This window comes from Thermobia domestica, chromosome 11, assembly GCF_964235325.1.
Source record: "Thermobia domestica chromosome 11, izTheDome1.hap1.1, whole genome shotgun sequence".
In the NCBI taxonomy this organism is placed as follows: domain Eukaryota; kingdom Metazoa; phylum Arthropoda; class Insecta; order Zygentoma; family Lepismatidae; genus Thermobia; species Thermobia domestica.
The window spans coordinates 89,210,258-89,232,769 of record NC_137464.1 but is presented as its reverse complement, the minus strand read 5'-3'; the positions used below and the strand labels follow the sequence as shown (position 1 = coordinate 89,232,769).

Here is a 22,512-nt window from a genome sequence, read left to right as displayed (position 1 = left end):
ATATGACGTGTATAATCAGTGGTACAATCTAACAAAAGAGAATCGAAAAAATAGAAGTACGAAAAGTACGGAGAAGACGAAGCTGACCATAATGCGCCACATTTGATCACGAGCTGTGCATATTAGAATGAACAAAACAAGAAAGCACCAACTATGCAGGAAACCGACGTACCTAGAGTCGAAAAGAAAAACGAGTTCCAAAGTTGGCAGCACGCCATGAAAATCCAGACAATTCTAATATAGTTAGGCCACTCGCTTCACAAAAAGAAATCCGGCAAGAGGCATTAGCCTTCGCATCATTTGTACATGCTCGTCCACATTGTACGTGCAATTGTTCGATGAGACAATGGTCCAAACAGAAGATACATTTGCAGTGAGCACAGCGGAATACTGCAAATCCGTTACACATGGTACAATGATCGCCTGTGAATGTCTCGCAACAGTACTGTAGAGGTGTCGGAACCTTTGGTGGTCTTTCTATCACATATCCACACCTGTAGAAAGCAAACATAATTAAAGGCTTGATCTGCTGTATGTTGCTGTCTGCAGTACTATCACCGTCTATATGATATATCCAGAGTATCCCACCTAACTCTGCGACTGAAATAGTTTCAAAGGGAAAAAAATGTGACACATCCAGTTGTGCAGAAATGTACCCATCTCAGCGGGCGACAAACTTCTGTGAGATGCAAGTGACCCCAATTTCCCCATCATAGGGTTCCAGGGGCCAGCTTCAAAATTTCAAGTAGCACCATCGGTCGAGGTATATTTCTTTCGGTAAATCATGGAATATGCAACAACGAATATCAGAAATATTTACTATATGGTTTTTCAAAATGGCCGCCAAAAATATCTGCTCGGTGACAAGAACAACGTGCATTTTTGTCGGCCATTTTGAAACCCGTGCTTCATATGGCAAATGTTTCTTATAGGCGGTGTTGTATGTATCCAGAGAAATATCATCCGCCCCTGTTCCCATTTGAAATGTTGCGGTTGACCCCTCGAGCCTTATGATGGGGACCCTGGGGGACTTGCTTCTTACAAAGTTTTCCTGGCCCTCGACATGAGTACATTCCTGTGCAATTGGATTTGCAACATCTCTTTTCGCTTCGCAGCAATTTGACATCACAATGTTCGATGACATGTTAAGACACAACATATAAGACACAATATGCTTCATATAGCAAATGTTTCTTATATGTGTTGTTGCACATTCCATGATCTATCGAGAGAGGTACCACTCGGTCCCTGTTGCCATTTGAAAGTTTGAAGTTGGCTCCTGGGGCCCTATGATGGAGATCCTGGGGGCACTTGCTTCTCACAGACTTTTATCACCCCCTGATATTGGTACATTCCTGCGCAACTGGATCCGTCACATTTTTGTTCGTTTCTCAAATCTTTCAGGTCACAAAGTTTGGTGGGACACATTTCCCACATACGATCCAACCATGACATAATGTTTACTTCTATTATCGGTTGTAGGCTCAACCCAACCATTTCATGTTCCCCAACTTGACATTGCCTCAATCACTCTAGCATTGATGCATTCCGAGTGATGCCTGTTGCCGGAATTTTCTTTTTCTGAAGCGAGTGGCCTAACTATATTAGAATTGTCTGGATGTTCATGGCCAATGGTGCAAACTTTGGAACTCGTTTTTCTTTTCGACTCTAGGTACGTCGGTTTCATGCATAAACGGTGCTTCTTGTTTTGTTCATTCTAATATGCACAGCTCGTGATCAAATGTGGCGCATTATGGTCAACTTCGTCTTTTCCGTATTTTTCGTACTTCTGTTTTTTTTTTTTTCTATTCTCTTTTGTTAGATTGTACCACTGATTATACACGTCATATCTTATGTTCTACATGACACTGAATATTGCACTCACTTCATATAGTGCTTTTTGCAAAACATGTACTTTTTATTGCAGTTGGCAACACTGTTAACCCTACTGGTGGCCTTCATTTGTTCCCTATTGTGGCAAGTCTCTTTCTATACATCACTTGTCAGCATTGTATTTTGCCGTGCTCTTTTTTTTTTTTTTTTTTTTTTTTTCCCTTCGGAATTTGCACTTTTTCCCCTTGTCCAACCTTGCTGTTTTTCGAACTTCCACTCCTTATATTTCTTGAACCTATCGCTATGGGCAGCTATTTTTTTTTTTTGGGGGGGGGGGGGGAATGTTCATCTCTGTTACAGCTCTTTCAATTGGCATAGGCCACATCTTTCACTGCAACTATCATTTTCGGAAGGTTCCCTTGTAAGATACTATTTATTAAGAGAAGGTCATGACAATTTCATCCACAATTATTAAAATCAACGTATTGTTAAATATTAACACTTTCATCTCATTAAGACAGGTTTACAACTGTTGATTATCACTACTCTCTCATTGACTTTAACGACCCTTTATTCGTGAAACAATCATTAAGCATTTAATAAATTTTGGTGAAACTAATTGTCCACACGTAGGATAAATTGTTGCCCACATCAGTTTTAACTGTAAATATAGAGTTAAGCTGAAACATCCTCAAATTTCTATTCAGAATTTTGCGACCCCTATTTAGTGCAACAAAAACGAAAGAAAAGTTGCCACTGTTCATTCTGATGAAAAATGAAAGGACTCTTAATATTGCTCATTCAAGCTTTCGAAATACGTATAATTTAAATAAAATCTGACAAAAGCGTGTGTTAGAAAAAAATGAAAATGAAATCTTCTGGCCTAAGTTTTATGTCCCACGATTATGCCGGCTAGGCTAAAGGAGGCGGTGATGATAAGAAAGGAATGAAATGGTGGAATGAAGAAAGTGGGAGGAAACGGGAGAACTCCGAGGAAACACACGCACACGATATTTGTCCACCACAAAGTTCACTTGGCGGGAACAGGGTTGGAACCCAGGACCCCATGCACCAGAGGTGAACGCTCTACCACTGAGCCATCGCGGCTCCCAAGCGTGTGTTAGAGTTTCGGCAATACATGATTGCCTTCATCAAACACTTCATCAGATAACGTGCCTGACATGCATCATTGTTGAGTTCAAGCACACCACACCATACACGAAAGGGAAGCATACAATCAAAGCTTATATTGTGCTAGTCTTCCACCCAAGTCCATGTGTAGATTTTCCAGGATCTATAACTTGTTCTGAGAGCTCGAAATGAGGATTGCAACCTAGACCCCAGAACCAAGGAATTGAAGCTATGAACAGTTGTGGCAGGTTATTTATAAGAACTTATGAGGAGAACTTTCTGTGCGCGTATTCCTGAATCTGGTCCTCTGTAGGAGTACTAAGTTTGATGTAATGGTTTGGATTCTGTTTAAAGCAGTAGATTCCGTCTCAAATGTCTTTATGCTGAAACGGGACGTTAAATTCCAGTCAAGCAGTCAATCCTGAGAATATAGATATAAATAAACTTGGGGCAAAATAGATTTCTAAAGTTGTAAACTCCCAACTAGAAACGTAAATGGAAAACTATTTCGAAACAGTTTGAAGAGAATAGCGTGCAGTCGATGGTAGGAAGCTGCAGAGGTTCTTCTCGTTTAAAAAAAAGACCAGGACACGGGGTCTACTGCAAAGCTTCTGACCACGTCTGGTGATCGATTACTTCAGTGTGGCGCACCCATTAATGTTGCACATTATACGTCTCTGCTGGACAGAATGAAAGTGGTATTGGAGAAGGAAAGCGAATCGAATTTTACCTTTCTCCAGGTCAATGCTCTAGTACATAAGACGCGTTAGTCAGTGGACAGACTGGAAGAATTGCGTTTCCAAGTACAGACATCCTCATTCTTCTTACTTCCGAAGATGGCTATATCTCTTTCCTAGATCGAAAATGGTTCTGAAGCGTGAGCATTTGAACGGAGCAAATGCCATCATTACTCTCAAAATGTTTGATTTGCAGAGGAATATTGCAATATTTATTTAAGTGGTCTGCAATATTGCAGCAACGAAGTGAAAAGGGAATACTATGATGAATAAAATTACTATTCACTTTTGCAGGTTTCTTTGGTTAGGGTGAGGATTTATAAACTTTCTCTTGCGTAATTGTGAAGTAATTAACTATTTTTGTTTCTTTTCTTGTGAAGAGGGCTTGTAACGAACATGGAATGATAGCAATCATCTTACGTCCTTATATTGTACATACAGAATCATGTACACATTAGTTACGAGTAATTCTTGTATTAATCTGCAATTATCTATATCACAGGGCATAGCTGATTCTTGGGAGTACTTATATTACTAATTAATCAAACACTAACTTCCATCAAAATTGAGAATATATTCCACGTCAACGAGTAACACAATATTTACTTGAGACAAATAGATTATTTTTCTGTTTGCAGAGACTACTTACCAAAACAACGAGATTATATAGAGCATGTACAAAATTCTCGTGGCACTTCGTGCTGTTCAATTCCTTACATTCTCCCCCCTTTACGTAAAACGGATTACATGTAATACAATAAAAGTAAGAACATAACACATTCGATATTCAGATAAACATATTCCATACTTATGCTTGCTTCATCTTGCCGAATTATGTGATTTGCCCGTCAAATGAGATCATTTGTTTTTCTTCTGAATAATTTTTAGTTCATTTCTCAAATAGTCTGTATTTGCGTCTCGTTCTGACCATTAACTAATTGAGCCACCAACTGATCAGTCTCACATTTCTGATTTGTTGTCCCAAGACTATATAGTATGCTGTCCTGCCCTCTTGTTGCTTTTACTATCCTTAGTTTTGTGGTGCAGTCGAAGCCTCCAAGTATGAACCATTTGACCAGAGGCTGTTTCGTTGGTTTCGATTGTCTTCGCGACATTCATTGATATCTAATGCCGGTAACACTCATGTATTTTGTGAGGTAAATTCTCCGGTTCTTGCCTGTTTCCTGTGACTTTCATCTGACAGTTTTCCGGGAGATTCGGCCGTTCCTTCTTTGGAAGTTTTCCTGTTCCACTCTTTCCTGGTCGAGTATTCCACTTTACTGAGATTACTAAATAAAAAGTTGTTAATGGTTTCCCAGCATCTTCTTTGGCATTGAATTGATTGCTATCCCCTACGATGTTCATAGAATCCAATGTAATAAGGTTTGCTAAGATATTAAACTCGTTTACGTCTTCCTGTCGCATTATAGAATTCTCTTACAATGTCTTGTCCACATACTCTTGCGCTTGTTTGCTACCAGACGATTGAAATGTGTCGTATTCACTTACAAGGGCAAAATGGTTCTTCCTTCCGCACTTTAGGGATCGTTTCTCCCATGCTGGACATGCTCCTTCTTATGTTGCATCGTGCAAAAAAATTCAAGGAACAATTATTTGTATCGGAAGATCTCAGAGACGATGACGTTGAACTAGGCGGTTGTCTGAATCGGTTGCTCAAATACCGGTTCTTCATAGGCTGTAATACATTCATTTCATTATCTTTGGACGATTTATAAATTTGTAATGCTGCTCCATGAAGCTATTGCTTGAGGTATATCAGTTATTTTCTGAAAGTAACGTGTATTCAGCAGTTTACGCCTAATGATTTCATCCTCTATTCCAAAAACAAACTGATCTCGCAAGTTATCTTATAGACAGCGCTGGTATTCACAGACGATTGTGCTTCATTAAGTGCAACACAAAATCTGCGTTTTTTTTTTTTTTTTTTTTTTTTTTGTTTTTTTTTTTTGTGTGTGTGGGGGGGGGGGGGGCATTCGTTTAATACAGCGAAATTTATACTGTGTGAAATGGTGTTGATTCTGGTTGCATAATGATCTTTCATTGCCTTTTTCACGTCACACAGTTGATTATATGCACTGGTTCCCGTAATAGTGAACAGAGTAAACAGTTTCTTTTTGCCCCCACTGTGTGTTCGAATCTGCCGAAATATAGTTGTAACCTATCCGACTCAGTATCGAATAGTGGAAAATTTCGCATGGCCAACATTTTTTAGCGTATTTTCTTTCTTAAGCTGCGCCAAAGTTACCTTCTTATTTTAGCTTATCTGCTACTTAGGCAATTCAAGTTTCACTTTATTTGCTGCTAATCTGCTTACGTTCTTACACCGTACGCACAGAATTAGGTACATACTGATTACGAGTGATTCTTTGATTTACCTTCAATTATCTATATCACAGGAAGTACCTTATTCTTGGATATAGTAATCTTAGTATTAATTCAACGTAAACTTCCATCGAAGTTGAGAATATATTCCACGTCAACAAGTAATACAATATTTACTTGAGATAGATTATTTTTCTGTTTGCAGAGACTACTCAGGAAGACAACAAGATTATATAGACTATATGACAATTTCGGTGGCACTTTGTGCTGTTCTCTTCCCAACACGAGGTAATTTATTTTATTATTGCGTTTTGTTGTATATATCGTGTTTTTGATAAATTGTCGTGCTTCAAATATTCTTTTCTTTATTCTCGCTACACTATAATAAAATATTAAAATCTGCATTTATTTTCAGCTCCTTAGGACAAGAATATGAATTCAAACTCCAAAGAAAGCTTAAAGAGTTAAATATAGCATATAGAGATGAAGATCAACTTCGCAAGTGTGGTTACGACAAAACTCCGGATATTAAGTTGGAGGTTCCAATAGGTATGTATGAAAGAAATATCATTAGTATTGATTAAAACTGAATCAGTTTTATCTCTTCAACAAACGTTTTATGTACATAATTAATAATTTAGATACCTTTCTGTGCCTTCTCATAGTTTAAACATTGCTCTGTAAGTTCTGAAGTTTCTGAAGTATATCTTTTAGAACTGAAAATATTGACTGATGCTGATATTGTCATCAATTTTCACTCAAATTTTGAGAATCATATTTATATCGTAACACAGAATTGCAAATTTAAAATTGATTTTTTAAAAATTTTCTTTCTTTCTTTTTCCTCCTCAAGTCTTTGCGACCGCTTTCAGTAATATTTTAGTAAACAGGTTACATACAGACTGAGTTTGACAGGAAAGGCTTGTCTAAGTTCTAAATGTATTTATGCAAAATTCTTTCTAAAATATTAACACAAGAGAGGATTTTTTTCTCCGCGTAATTATCAACATTAATAATGCTTCTCCTAATAATCATAATGAATTTTCTATATGTCACTGACAAGAAATAGCAGTTAAAAACCGAAGTATATAATGTAACACTACGAATTCTGGGTAGCAGTATAATCCACGTGCTTGCTGTGGCATGTGTAGTTCTGAATTGATACATGATGCAGTAGAGTTTATCGGTTTTAACCAATTATCATGAACCAGTTGGTTAAACTTGAAAGAAGTAGCGAACTACGCCTAGTAATACGTTACTGTACGCATATTCAATAATAAAGATTATAATTTATTACATTGTTGTGTAAGTTACCCTTGACAATAATTTCAGCTGACAAACCTGTAGCTATCGAATAGTCCATTGTTCAAATCTAATTGAACCCGATATTTCCTTACATCCTTCTTATATCTTCTTTACTAGAACAACGCAGGTATGATTTAAATACCGTTAATTTTTCACAAAAAATATGTAAAAAGAAAAAATATATACGTTAAACACACAATTAACGATCGATATATTGTCGCCATCTTCTTGAAACTAGTATCAATGGTACCATACTGTGATGATGCAAGATTTTCTCGTATTTTTGATCTTTACTGAATATTATTTCAGTGGTATTATCGATAAAAATTATATCAGCGAAATTTTAAAATATTTTATTTCTGAATTGAATTACTCATTATACAATCTTATTATTTATTGAAATTTAATTTTAGATCCTTTGTTCTGATGAAATGAGATTCGAATATAGATCTCTCAACCACGGAGGATGTCTTATGTAAATGTGTGATACTTAAACTTACACAATATTTTGATAATAGCGATTCCGCTGAATTATTATCTTTTGACATCCCTGTTGTGTTCCTCTATCTAGTATATATATTTATCTTTGACATGCCATTTACATGAGTTTAACACAAATCTCATCTAACTTCGTATACGCTCTAATTTACATTATCAGCCACTTAGTAAATTTTGTAGTAGCCTGATAATGACTTCTTTAGATTCTTAGGAAATTTGAATGCGTCTTTAGATCCATTTTTTTTTTTTTTAATCTAAACGATAAACTAGGCTATAGTGAAAAAAATCCATTTGTCTTTAATCGTATCTTCATTTTCGGAATGAAAATGATTGAATTCTTTTAGATGTATTTAATGTCGGTTTTTCCATTTGTTCACTTGTCCTATCGTAACCAATTTTTAAGACCTAGTTCAAGTATTTGCCCTAATTGTTCTTCCATATCCTTAGTATTTGCCCTAATTGTTTTTCCATATACTTAGTATGTGAGATAACGTATATGCCCTTAAGACAATAAAGTGATCAAATCGGGTGATCTTGTCGGCCAAAGACCTGTTGAAATCAAGCGGTCATCAAAAAACTCATGCAGAAATGCCATGGTGTCATTGGACGTATGGCATGTTGCCCCGTCTTGCTGTAGCCACACATCTTGATCACCAGCGTCCAAAAGCGCGATAAACTGCTGTATAATCTTCTAGTACACAATGGAGTTCACTCGGGTTTCGAAAAAAATCGGTCCAATAATTCGTGATCTGAACACGGCACACCAGACACAAATTTTTTGCGCGTGGAGTGGGGTCTCATGTAAGATATGTGGATTTTTAGTTTACCAGTAGCGAGTTCTTTGCATTAACATGGCTTGCCAAATGGAACCAGCCTCGTCCGTGAAGTACACCTTATCAAGGACAGCAATATTGTTGCGAGTGAATCGTTGAAACCACCGACAATACCTCATTCGAGCACCATTGTCACCTGGTCGCAGCTCCTGAACGACTTTCACGTGATATGGTCGTAATTTTAACCATTTTGTTGCTTTTTTGTGCAGAGCCATATGATACGCCCACTTGTTGTGATAACCACCGAGTCCTTTCTGTGGGGATTGTTGCACTCGTGCGGTGACGTCTTCCAAAACATCATTCGTCAAAACTGTAGGGCGCTCAATACGCGGCTTATCATGCACACTGCCATGTTTACGAAATCTCGTGATTAATGCATGAATAGCTGATTTACTCACAGAACGCCCGAAACGATTTACAAATTTCTCGTTTGCAGCACTATATGATGCAGTTTTGAAATACTCCTCTAACAAAAACACACGCTCCTTCACGACACTCATCCTTGCAACTGAAGTGATTATTTTGCTAACAGCACATTATGTAGTTTATTTCTTCGCCACGACTGCTAGCGTCATCTCTTGTATAGCCAAGACCCTAGCAAATCAGTTTACACAGAAATATTTACCTTCTCGTAATAACTACCGCCAAATTTTTTTTTTGAAGTTTGGGTTCGGGGACTTTTCGATCGCTCTGTACAATGGAACAAAAGACTTAAGGAACACGGAAGGACAAAGTAACGAAAGTGTCACAGTTCGTTCTACGTACGTTGAAATATGCTCTACACGCACATTTTCCCATTCACGATTGGACTTTCAGAGATGGGGTGTGCAGTCTAGTATCAAACTGGTCATACCATCATTTTCGGTATCACATACCTGGATGTGACAGTTTAAAAGGTTACACAACATTGTGTCGCGTAAAATGACAATGATTTTATCTAATGCACATGCAACAGGGGACCAGCACTCCACGAGAACCACTAGTGCCTTCGTGAACATTGTGGAACACCATATAATGCAATATGATCCGAGTAATGTGTATAACTCGCATCAAAGCAGGTTTCAACTGGAAATGCATAGCGGTTGTACCGTGGCAGTGCAGGGCATGAAAACAACTGAAACAGTTGTGCAATCCGTGATTGCTGCAACACATAGTCATACCATCCAGCCTATAACATCCGCTGATGGGACTTTATTGTCACTGTTATTTGTTGTGTTGAAGGAACCAAAAGGTAAGTTCGGCTCAAGAGTACAGGACACTGTGTTTCGCCCTCGTAACATTTACCTAACTGCCTTCGAAGTTCGGCAAATTTACAAAGGAACATTGGTTACACAACAGACAAACCAGTAAAGTTTCAGACGCTTGTAGAGGACTCTTTCGATACGAGTGTGCCAGCGTGTGATATTTGTAGACAAATTGCTGTGATTCTGTGTGCGTGGTGTAAGAAACCACTGTGCTCGTAACTTTTTTTTTTCTTTTTTTGTAAACTATCGTTACTGTAAAGCCTTTATTGTGTAAATGCATTACATACAAATACTATTTAACGTATGCTGTTTCTATGCGTATGTACAATTGGCAAGGTGTTTGCAACACGTGACTATGCATACGATCGGTCAAACTTCTTAGGAACTGATTTTGAGAATCCATAGAGAAATAGCTTGATATCTAGACTTCAGGCATTACAGTTTGTTAAATACATTTTGCATTTTAATGTCCTCCTAACATCAGAGTTCACTTCATCCTCAACTTCTAGTACCTGGTGAATTACAGGCCAGAATACGTGGTTGAAAAACCAAGATCATACCTGACAAGGCGGTGTAGGGTACCTTGATAGATATCTCTACATACAACATACACAATAGACATATACACGGTGAGTCAAAATAAGTGTTACATGCCAATATCTCGTGAACTATACATCAAATAAGAAAAATGTTAAGAGTCAATGTGTAATACAGAGGGGCCAAAAAAAATGGGTCAAACTCGAGGTTCCCCCGCCCCCATTTTGGGGGCAGGGGGTGCACGTGAAATTTTCAAATGGGAACATAGGTCGAGTGATACCTCGTTCGAAAAAGCTTGGAAAATTGAACAATTTTTGTAGGAAACAATTTTTAATATGGGGCACCGTTTTCAAGGTGGGCCCCAAAAAATGGTCTTGTATGAAATAAAATTTCCAGTACTTATAAATCAGAAACGGTTAAGTAGAAAACGATGAAATAAAAAGTGAAAAAGGAAATAGCCATAGGCAACGTGGGATGGTGTTGCCGCGGTGTTCCCAGGGCCCCATCATGGGGCCCAGGGACCAACTTGAAAATTTCAAATGGGAATATAGGTCGAGTGATAGATCGTGATTGATCGATCGTGGAAAACCAAACAGCTTAGTACGAAATTTGTTTTGGTTTCGGGCAAGCCTGTTTCAAAATGGTCGCCGAAAATGGTTCCATGTTCAAATACAAAGCGCAGTGTTCAAATTGAGTGTCATAAGCCAATATCCCGCGAACTATGCATCAAATAAGAAAAGTATTAAAGAGTCAATATACAATACAGATGGCCTAAAATATGAGTGAAACACGAGGTTCCTACCGCCTCCCATTTTGGAGGGAGGGGTGAACGTAGAATTGTCAAATGACAACATAGGGCGAGCGATTCCTTCTTTGATAGATCGTTAAATACCAAACAGCTTAATACAAAAGTTTCGGTGGCCATTTTGAAACAGGCGTGCTCGAAATCAAAACAAATTTTGTACTAAGCTGTTTAGTTTTCCACGATCTATCAAACAAGGTATCACTCGACCTATATTCCCATTTGAAATTTTCCTAACTTTCTTACAAGGCTGTCTATATTCTTTATTATAAATTAACGAGAAATGTTACAGTTTCGGAAGTATACCACTTCCTTCTTCAGACTACTATTCCAAACATACTATTGTAAGAAAGTTATGTTTAATTTATGTTTAAGATGGACACAAGGCCTTTTTATAAAAATATCTATGTTGAAATTTTCAAGTTGGTCCCGGGGTCCCATGATGGATGCTCTGGGGACACCGCGACAACACCATTCCATGTTGCCTATGGCCTTTTGCTTTTTCATTGTTTGTTTTATCCTTTTCTACTCAACCGTTTCTGATTTATAAGTACTGGAAATTTTATTTGATACAAGACCATTTTGGGAGGCCATTTTGAAAACTGTGCCCCATATCAAAAATTGTTTCTACAAAAACTGTTCAAGCTCTTTTGAACGAGGTATCAGTCGACCTACATTCCCATTTGAAACTTTCACGTACACTCCCCTCCCCCCAAAATAGGCGGTGGGAGGAACCCACCCATCTTTTAGGCCCGTCTGTACTGTACATTGACTCTTTAACATTTTTCTTATTTGATGTATAGTTCGCGAGATATTCGCTTGTAACACTTATTTTGACTCACCCTGTATAATACAGGAGCGTAGTTAGTCTGTGCCAAGCAGTCCCCCAACTGACCGGAAGAATTTTAAATCAATTCTTTAAATTAATTTAGGTCCTATAGAGGGAACGGAAAATGAGTAATGAAAGGTTAATCTCTCACAGTAAATAACATTCTCTGGGCCTGGTACTGCAAACCATGTCTTTGCTTTTTACCCTTGTTGTAGTGGACAACATCGTGTCTTTGGGACTTCTCGGGGTACTCCTGTTTCCTCCTACATTCTCATTCCACTAATTCTTCCATCATCACTCATTTGCCTTAATCATCCGTCTCCCTTAGCCTTACGTTTATCGTGGAACGTTAAACTGAAAGATTTACCCTTACATCTCTCCATACAAATCGCATTCACTTTCTTCTTCCCCTTTTCTCGATTTAGAGATACCTGACATATTTCTCCGGGGGAGGCTCGTATCCCGAAGAACAGTTTTTTTCGCAGAAAATAAGAAACACGTACTCGCTTATTTTATACATATTACAATATATCTCAACGCAGTTTCGCTACAAACCTACATGTATTACTTTCATTACTAATTTTGACATTTTGTGGTAATAAGTTTGTAGGGGCCTTTGCTCCAGCCAAACGTTTCTTGAAGGAAAATATGAAACACGTATTCCCTTGTTTACGTCTATTTTATCTGTGCGCAATTTCGTTCGCTTCGGATAATTTGTTTACGGGTACTTGGCGTCGATTTTCAGAATTTCAGGCGGGGGCTTTTACTCCCCAAAGAACCAATGTTTTTGCAGAAAATGAAACACATATATTCACGTATTTTATACATAGTGTCTCTCAACGCAGTTTCGTTACAATCCTGCATGTACTTTAGGACTCCTGAACTATTTTCATGACTAATTTTGACATTTCGTAGTAATAAGTTGGGATGAGCCTCTGCTCGACCCAAACGTTTTTCGAAGGAAAGTATGAAACACGTATTTCCTTATTTTACGTCTAGTATACCTGTGTGCAATTTCATTCATTTCGGTCTACATTTTCCTGCGCTTTTGGAGCCGAGTAATATTTTTTTTCAGTGGGAGCTTTTGCCCCCCCAAGAACGGTTTTTCAGCAAAAAAAAAAAAAAATAGTTTATTTCATATGTAGCATCTGTCTGCCAAAATTTTATCAAAATTAGCTTTTATCATAAAGTTGATGTTCCTTGTTAGCGAGATCTTTCGATAGTATGTAATCCTTAAATATATACATATACATATGTGTATGTGTATATATATTTTTCGTTAAACGCTAATAATAATAATGTAGAATTAAAGGTATTCAGCTCATAGTTCAAAGAAATAATCCATGTAGGAAGATATTCTAGAATATCTCGGGTTCAGTCAGCATTTGAATAACAGACTTGTCAGCTAGAATTATTGTCGAGGATAAATAAAACTCACGTAACAAAATAAGAAATTGTAATCCGTCTAGAAGTCTTGCTGACATTGAAGAATAGATATATGTGTGTTAAACTTATATAATTAAACTGTTATCTGATAGGCAGGGAAAATGATTTAACGAAATTATGCCTTTTCTTTCTCTTAAACAGTGTGTATAAATCAATATATAAAAAGTAGGACAGAATTTTCAAAGACAGGATTCTGTTTTCTTTACTTGTGTAGTGGAAACTTTTCATGAGAATGTCAACAATGGAGCAACTGGCATAATTTTATTTATTATTATTATTATTATTATTATTATTATTATTTATAGCTGTTGATGGGTTCATTGTAAATTGGATTGAAAGCAAAGCGTCGTTTGGTGATGAAGAGAGTCATAAAGGTTATATGAGAGACCAATTCCTCAGTTACTGGAACAGGTAAGTTGTTTTAAAGTTATAAACATGCACACACAACTGTTAAAACATTTATATATATATATATATATATATATATATATATATATATATATATATATATATATATATATATATATATATATATATATATATATAAACAGACTGATGCCCTTCAGAAAACAAATTTTAATTTAAAAAAGCAGTCTCCATGTTTCAAGAAACAACATAATTTTAATTTTATTTTCCATATGGCAACTATATTTTGCAGCACAATAATGGATTTCCAGACGCTTGTATAGAAAATATATGAAAAAGTTAAATTAGTTTTTTTAGTTTTCCGTTCCACACATGCTTTATAGGATAAAGGAGACGGGTGATTTTAAAGGAAGTGAATGGTCATGTAAAAACCCTTTCGTGGGCGAATTTTTCTAAAGGAATGGGACGATACCTCCTCTATGCTCCCCATCACACACTCAAACCAACCAAACAAAACCATTTCTCGAGTGCAATTCTCATTTCCATAGTGAAAAGACTTATAACTAATGAGAATATCGCTTCCCGGTGCAGTAAGTAAAAGCATACCTAAGCTTCAATGGCGGGAAGTATACTTCTGACTGCTCACAAAAGGGTTAAATAAAAATGTGGGAGGAAACAGGAGAATCTGGAGAATATCAGGAAACACACTTACATGACGTGGGATCGAACTAGGGAGAAAATATATAACATTTTTATCAATATTTGATTTATTTTTATTTTATTTCTCACCTTTTTAATATTCAATTAAAATTACCGATAAAAGAAAACCAGCCAAGCATCTACTGTTGCAATCAATAATACTGACCAAATCATATGTCACTGCACTGTCACTGGAACAAACCCCATTAATCAATAACACTGGTCAACAGTGAAAATGCTTCGGAGATAAAAGTAATCAATTCTTATTAATTTTAGGGTGTTGATAACGAATATAAAATGACTTTTTGAAGATTGGTTCGGGTTTCAAAGAAATAGTTATCACCGGATGTGCTCCGATGGGCAAATTAAGGGTTCGTGGCAACAGGAGCTGTCTGCTTATTTCAATAAACTTCCATTGTTTGATGGTTAGTTTCATTGCTATCCTCAGGGATGTACGCAGGGATGGGTCCTGTGGATCTTGACCCCCCGAAATTCCGACTTTTTTTTTTTTTTGAAATTTAGTCTAATTTCAGGTGCAATTTTACAAATTTTAATACCTAGGTATAACTTAGCCTCAAATTGTATTTGGCCCCCCGAAAAGCGTAGGACCCCTCCCGAAATAAATTCTTGCGTACGTCTCTGGCTATCCGTATTGCTCGCACTTCATCGCTGACAAAGAAACATCAACCACTTTTCACTGTTTAGTTTGTATTGAAGAGTTTGCCAGAGAAAACGTGTTGTGTAAGGTTCTTTGGAGTTGCAATTTGCCATCCCGGACGTAGTCGTGGTGAGATATTGGGTGTGTGTGTTATTATTATTATTATTATTATTATTATTATTATTATTATTATTATTATTATTATTATTATTATTATTATTATTATTATTATTAGTTATCATTCTATGACTACTGAGCAAAAACATGTCGCGTAAATGTGTTTACAGTGCAGAACAAATTGTTGTTTTTAACGAAGTGAAACGAAAAGTGGAATTTCACACCTATCATAAAGAAAGGCTATCACTTGTACTTTGGCTGTAAAGTAGGAGATATGGATAAGAAGTGGGCATCACATATTTCTTGTAATACTTGTTCTACAAACTTGCGTGACTGGCTACATGGAAAAAGGCCATGCATGCTATTTGCAGTTTCAATGATATGGAGAGAGCCGACAGATCATAATTCAAACTGCTATTTTTACATAGTTCCTCCAATTAAAGGTCTATTCAAAAAAGAAAAACGTGGACTACTTCAAATATTCCTTGAGATGTTTGTCACTGTGCCACATTCTGAACAACCAGAGGTTTCACAACCTCCCGCACCTTACTCCAGTGTTTTATCAGATGAAGAGCAAAAGGCGGACAAAGTCGACCCAGGTTGTCAAGTTCTGCTGCAGATTCATCGTCTTCCACTGATCCTGACTTCACAAAACCAAATCTCTTATTCTCATATTCTCATCTATTCTCATATAATACTCAACATGAATTAAATTACCTGGGGCTGTCAAAAAGAGGCGCAGAACTACTGGCATCCAGACTCAAGAAGTGGGGAGCTTATTCTGAAGATCTAAAAGTGTCTGTGTTTTGACACGTCAGAATCCCCTGGAACAGTATTTTTAGTGGAAAGTGACATAGTATGTTGTAACAATGTAACTGGTCTTATGAGTAGTGAGTGGCCACCTTGATCTCCAAATTTAGATGTGAAGGATTTTTTCGTATGGGAAAACCTGGAATCTGTAGTGTACAGAACCTCACCAACTTCATTACTCGATTTAAGGAACCGCATAACTGCAGCTTGTGGGGAGCTACCATTACGTGTTTTTCCGCGTGTCTATTAGGAATTCCAGAATTATTTATTGTACTGTCAGAAGGTATATAGTGCACATTTTGATAATTTATTATAGTAATATTTACTCCTTTTCGCTGTGTAATACTGTGTAACCCAACTGTGTTATGCTATTCATTATTCCATAGTACGGTATGTAAGCATACTGAACAAACAATGTAAATGCAAAGCTGTTTCCTGATGCTCAGAGATGATGTTGCAGAGAAGTGACGTGATTAAATGTGCCTGGATCAGTGCGGTGTGAACAGAACAATAACGAGTAAGAAAAGTGGTGTCCAGTACTTGAAAACTGCGTCAAGATGGGCAAAGCCCAGAATGTGTCGGAGTGGAAAAGAAAAAAAAAAAGAAAGAAAGTGGCTATTGTGTTTGAGAATGAATATGGTCACACAGTGATTGAAATTGCCAGATTTGTTGTGTAGCGATTTGTGATGTGGATTCTGCTATATCTGTAACTTTAACAACGGACAAAAATTAGAGTTGACTAAGTGTATCGGCAACATCCGTCGGTAAAGAAGTCCTGCATTTGGTATGTAGGTATCATTCCGTTGGTGCCTCATGGGATCTAAGAAATTCTGAATGCCAGTCTTTCACTAGATCCCGAGTAGAGGGTTTCTACTGGTTAGAATGTAGTGCGTGATTCTTTACGCCGATATTCTTTTACAAGCTTTCGAATGTCATCCAATGTGACATACCTTTCCATTTGTACGTTTTGAGTTGACTCCAGCCCCTGGGGGTCATCCACTTCTTAGAGCACTTCTAACATTGAGTCAACACAGTAAATACAATACATTTTAGCAGATATCTCCAACCCCGAGCTGTTTTGGAGAAAATAGCATAGGGTCAAATCTAACATCGTTGTAACAACAGAGATTGAACATGTAATTTGACCTTTCACCATTCGTGACCCCTTTTATGTATCGATATGGGATGAACGTTACGAATCTTTTCTTTCTTGTTTTCTTACGAGCTTTCAGATGCCATCCGATTTCACATACCTTTCCATTTAAAATTTTTAATCCCTAGGCTCCGGGAGGCACTCCCTTATCACGAGCACTTCAGCAGTGCCCCTCCCCACAGTAAATCCACTACTGTTAGCAGAAATCTCCAATTGCGAACTGTTTCTGAGAAAATAGCCTGGGGTCAGACTTTGTGGACACCATGTATACAAGTGTACATGCAAAACTTGTATTATATATATATATATATATATATATATATATATATATATATATAGTACACATTTTTTTAAAAAAAAAACTAATAATGTCCAGGCTATGACTAAGTAGTTGTTATATGCTTTAAAGAGCATGCACTATTTTCCCCATGGGATTTTGGTTTCTCTATGTGATATTTAATGTTTTAAGTCAGAGTAAAAATATGTCTACTAAAACAAGGAGTTATTTCAATTGTATCACTAGTTACCTAAAATGATGGTTTTGTTTTCAGGTTTGGCTCAGGAATGGTGATATACTGGTTTGGATTTATAGAGACAATTCAACAGCCTAATGAAAAACAAATACTTTTGTATAACGACTTCCCATCTAATATTACATTCATGGACCCAAAATATATTGCTACAACCTGAAATAAACTTGTGTATGTACTCACTGTCAGTTGTTTTGATCTTTTCAATTAAACTGCATACTTTTTACATTTTACGAAGAATTTCATTCATAAATAATTCTTACTTTGAATTGTATAGAATTCATTATTTTTAACTCTATCCACTTCGATTCTAAAGCTTAATAGATAAATAATAACAGTCTGACTAGAGTGATACATTTATTAAAACTAAAATAATATGCTACACTTTCAACATCTTAATGTCGTCCTCTTCAGATACTAATTCTGTAAGTGGTATTCAATGTTTGACACTTCAATATGTTGAATGTCTGAGGAAGACAGCGTTAAGTTAATGAAACTGTAACCCAATATTTTAATTTTAATAAACAAGAGTATTATTCTGGTCAAAAAGTTGTTAATAATTAATTATTTTATTAAACACATTATATATGATGGTGAATGAAGAATAAAATATAATGAATTGAACATATAATGTACTTTGGTGCTTCTGGTTACGCTGCATCAATAGTGATTCTTCATTGTAATACTGGACAACTTACGAATATACAGACGTGTTCAAATTATTAGACTCAACGTTCAGTTTCTGTATATTTTACTGTTCTTACAATATTACGTGAGAAAATACGTTCGAACTTAGTCCAAATTACTACTTTGTAACTCTGTTCTAATTTCTAGTGGGTGTTGCATATGCTTTTCAATATCAATAAAACAAATGCGTACGTAACATTCAAATGTAATTATTATTATAAAGTGTGTATATCCAAATTGAAAAAAAAAAAAAAAAAAAAAAAAAAAAAAAGAATACTTAAAGAAAATTATCTCTCACACAAAGATTAATATTTCTTATGAAATTCCTTATTCTTTATTAAGTTTTTTATCCTTTGTGGCATCCTATGTACGAGTTTAGCACATTTTGCCTTCAATCCAGCATCGTAATCCCGCAAATTGTTAATCTCCTTGATCAGTTCGAGTTTGGTTCTAATGTGCTTCTTCTTTATCTTTTCTTTCATGAAGCTCCAAAAGCTTTCAATCGGGTTCATATCAGGACTAGTGCCTGGCCACGGAAGAACACTAATTTCGTTGTCCTAGAAGAATTTTGTCACCGCTTTGGCCCGGTGGCATGGGGCTCCATCATGCATAAAGATGAATTGTACGTCATCAAACCAGAGTGCAGTCTGGGAAAGCAGTTCTTCTTGAAGAACTTGTAGGTATTGGACGTGCTTCATTGTTCTCTCTACTATATACAGTCTTCCAGGCCCGAAGACAGAGATCATACCCCAGACCATGACTGAAGTGGGATGCTTCACGGTTTATTAAAGACATTTCAACTTGAATTCCTCCCAGATCAACGTCGCACATATTGTGAACATTCATCAGACACAAAGATACATGATTCATCACTGAAACACACTATTCTCCAATCGTCAGCAGTTCAATATTCTAGGCCTCGTGCCCATTCGAGGCGCTTCTTTGCCATGATTGGAGTAGACTCTAATTTTTGTTTCCTTTCTTGACCGTGTGCTTTTATTACTTCGGCACAAAGAATCCTTCCAATACTTTCAGGCCAAATGTCTGCGCCATACTCAGCCATTTTTATCCCTTAAGTCTATTAGAAGTTGCACTTCTGTTTCCCATGGCCAATCTTTGTAGATTTCTGATACATCTTAGCGATACCTTTGGTTTTCGCCAACACTTCCCAACCCTATTTCAGCTCGTGTTTATTTCAACAGAGATTCTATTCACAGATTTTTGTTCTATCCCAACTCTACTAGCAATGTATTGCCGTGTGTATCTTATTTCCACCGAAAGTATTTTGTAACTTCCATTTTACACGGAGAAAGGTATTTTGCTTTTCCCATTATGCTGCAATTACAGGACTACACAGAATAAAAGATTGATACACAAAACACGTCACGATCATTTTAAACTGGCCCATTCGGACTGTTGAATGCTTTGAATGTCAACTTCTTACGATAGCAACCACAACACTTCAGACTAACTTGTTGTTAGGAACCACAATAGCTATCTACAACTGAAACCACTTTCAGAATCCGCCCCCCCCCCCTCTTCTCACTAATACCATCTGCTGTTCAACGGTGAAATCACCACTTCAATTTACAGTAAACAAATAAAGGATCCTATATTGGTGGTTTAACCATTAAATTAAATGTTCTAGAACTCTGAAATTAGGACTCCTACATCAATTTTGCGTTTTTCGAGCGTGAGTCTAATAATTTGAACACGTCTGTATTTGATATATGTCCTGAAATGAGATTACCTGGGCTCAGATTCACACATTATCAAAAATTAATGGAAACATAATCAGAGAGGTAATCATGCAGATAGAGTTTATGTTGGAATTCCAACGCTTATAGTGTGTAGTTTCTTAGTCTGCTGGAATGTTTTGTAAAAGGTGTTTCCGAACTATATAAACAAACTTCGAGAGGTCCATGGTGATGAGACGTGGATCTATTGTTGTGATCCCGAGACTAAAGAACAGTCTAAGGAAAGGAGGCACAGTTCTTCTCCCCGGCCAAAGAAGTGCCGTATGCACAGGTCTGCACAGAAACAAATGGCAACAATCTTTTGGGATAAGGAAGGATTTCTGCTAGTGGACTATCTTCCAGTTGGTGGAACCATTAATGCAGCATATTACTGTGGTCTCTTGAGGAAGTTGCGCGAAAATATCAAAGATAAACGACGTGGTAAGATCTCCAAAGGTGTTTTTCTTTTGTACGACAATGTCTCCTCACCCGGCATCTGAAACAGGACCCATTGACCACCCTAGGCTTTCAAGTGTTGAATCATCCCGCTTATTCGCCTGACCTAGCTCCATCCGATTATAATCTGTTCCCGAATCTCAAAAAACATGTCAAAGGTCACAGTCTTCAGTGTGTTCAAGAGGCAACTCATGCTACAGATGAGTGTTACAGCAACAGGCAAAAAGACTTCTATTTACAAGTACTTAAAAAGTTGCAGGACAGATGTCGCAAATGCATTGACCTACTAAGGGATTATGTGGAATAGTGTGGGAGTTTCAGCTTCCTAGCTCAATTTTTTCTTGGTAAGGCTTAATCTTTATCAGTACCCCTCGTATATTTTATCACCGTCTTCTTTAGTCTCAGAGTATAACAGTGAGATGTTAAACTACAAAATCAGATTTCCCTCCTGATCATTTGCTGTTCTATTTCAGGAAAAAGAAACTATATTGATTTCAGTTTTGTTTTTATTGGTTGAGCACACATAAATACACAGAAACTGAAATAATGTCCAAATTATCACATTATACTTAAAATTCATTAAATATAACGCTTTAAAAAGCCATATATAATCCTTTTATGTAATTATTATAATTTGATAGTTAACAAAATTAAACTCTAAAAAAATAAAACGCAAAAATCTGTCATTGATTAGGTTAGTGAGAGAAATTACGAATAAGACCTTAATTCAACATTTCACAAACTCCCTGCTCTATAAGCTACAGTGATGGATGATGGAAGAATGGATAGAATAACAAGGCAGGGGAAAATGAAGACTTTTTATATTTAATTGTTTGAATTTAACATTCTTTTTTTCTACATGAAAGCAATATGAAAAGTGGGTACACAGGTGAGAACATCGAAAAAAACTCAAACCCGCAATATTCTCCACAAACTCGCATGGCTTAGACACAAAGCAGAGATCTTCCGCACCAAAATAAGCATTCTACCACTGAGCTACCGTGCTGCAGAAGAACCTTGTTAGAGTTCATATACATCTACTTAAAGTATATTTTATCTAATAACGCACATACAGGGTTCTCATTAACTCCTGGAAAGCATAGAAAATTGAAAATATCATATAATTAAGATTTTTGGGGAAAATGTATTTCATGTACAGTATATATTCGCTAAACGCGTTATCAGACGAAAAGACGAACTACAATGAGGCAAAATCAGAGAATATAAAAGTAACTATGAAGCATCAATTGAGCGCCATCTGAAACGAAGTCACGTGATAATGTTGTGAGAGTGGAGGAGGATGGCACTAATGGGACGGGTTGGTCAGTGAGTACAAGAGGGAGAAAGAATATATGCACAGAGGTGTATATTATGTATTATTTTCCGAATTTCCTCTGGCAATGTTATTCCACCAAATCATTTCTTTTTATTAATTATTCAGCTCATTTAGCGTACAAGACAATCGCACGACGCTAAAAAAATTCAATTCAATTTTACCTGAACCAATGACAGATTCTTTCACAGCTTAACTCATTGCACACAACATAATAGGGAGTTGAGTAAATAGAGATATACAATCGAAATCTTTGTAATCCATTTCCTTTTGAAAAAAATCCGTATGAAATCAAGTAAAATTAATAATTAAAAAAGGACGGTCAGACACAATTAGTTTTTTCCTTTACCAATTCTATAATACATACTCGTATATCCGTACCATGCCTTACTTAAAAAACTTGCATTTTTAAGTCTCAAATTGCTGTGC

At 36.7% G+C, this 22,512-nt stretch overlaps 1 protein-coding gene across 1 annotated transcript in view; it reads left to right on the top strand.

Annotated features, from left to right (window-relative positions):
- LOC145664274 (CDAN1-interacting nuclease 1) overlaps nucleotides 1–18,104 on the top strand; it is a 45,937-nt gene extending 27,833 nt beyond the window's left edge. Inside the window, exons 6-8 of the mRNA XM_081730802.1 lie at nucleotides 6,460–6,593; nucleotides 13,844–13,949; nucleotides 17,893–18,104. Coding sequence (XP_081586928.1) covers nucleotides 6,460–6,593; nucleotides 13,844–13,949; nucleotides 17,893–18,031 — 379 coding nt within the window. The 3' untranslated portion in view covers nucleotides 18,032–18,104. The remainder of the gene's footprint in view (nucleotides 1–6,459; nucleotides 6,594–13,843; nucleotides 13,950–17,892) is intronic.
- Nucleotides 18,105–22,512: the final 4,408 nt, after the last annotated feature.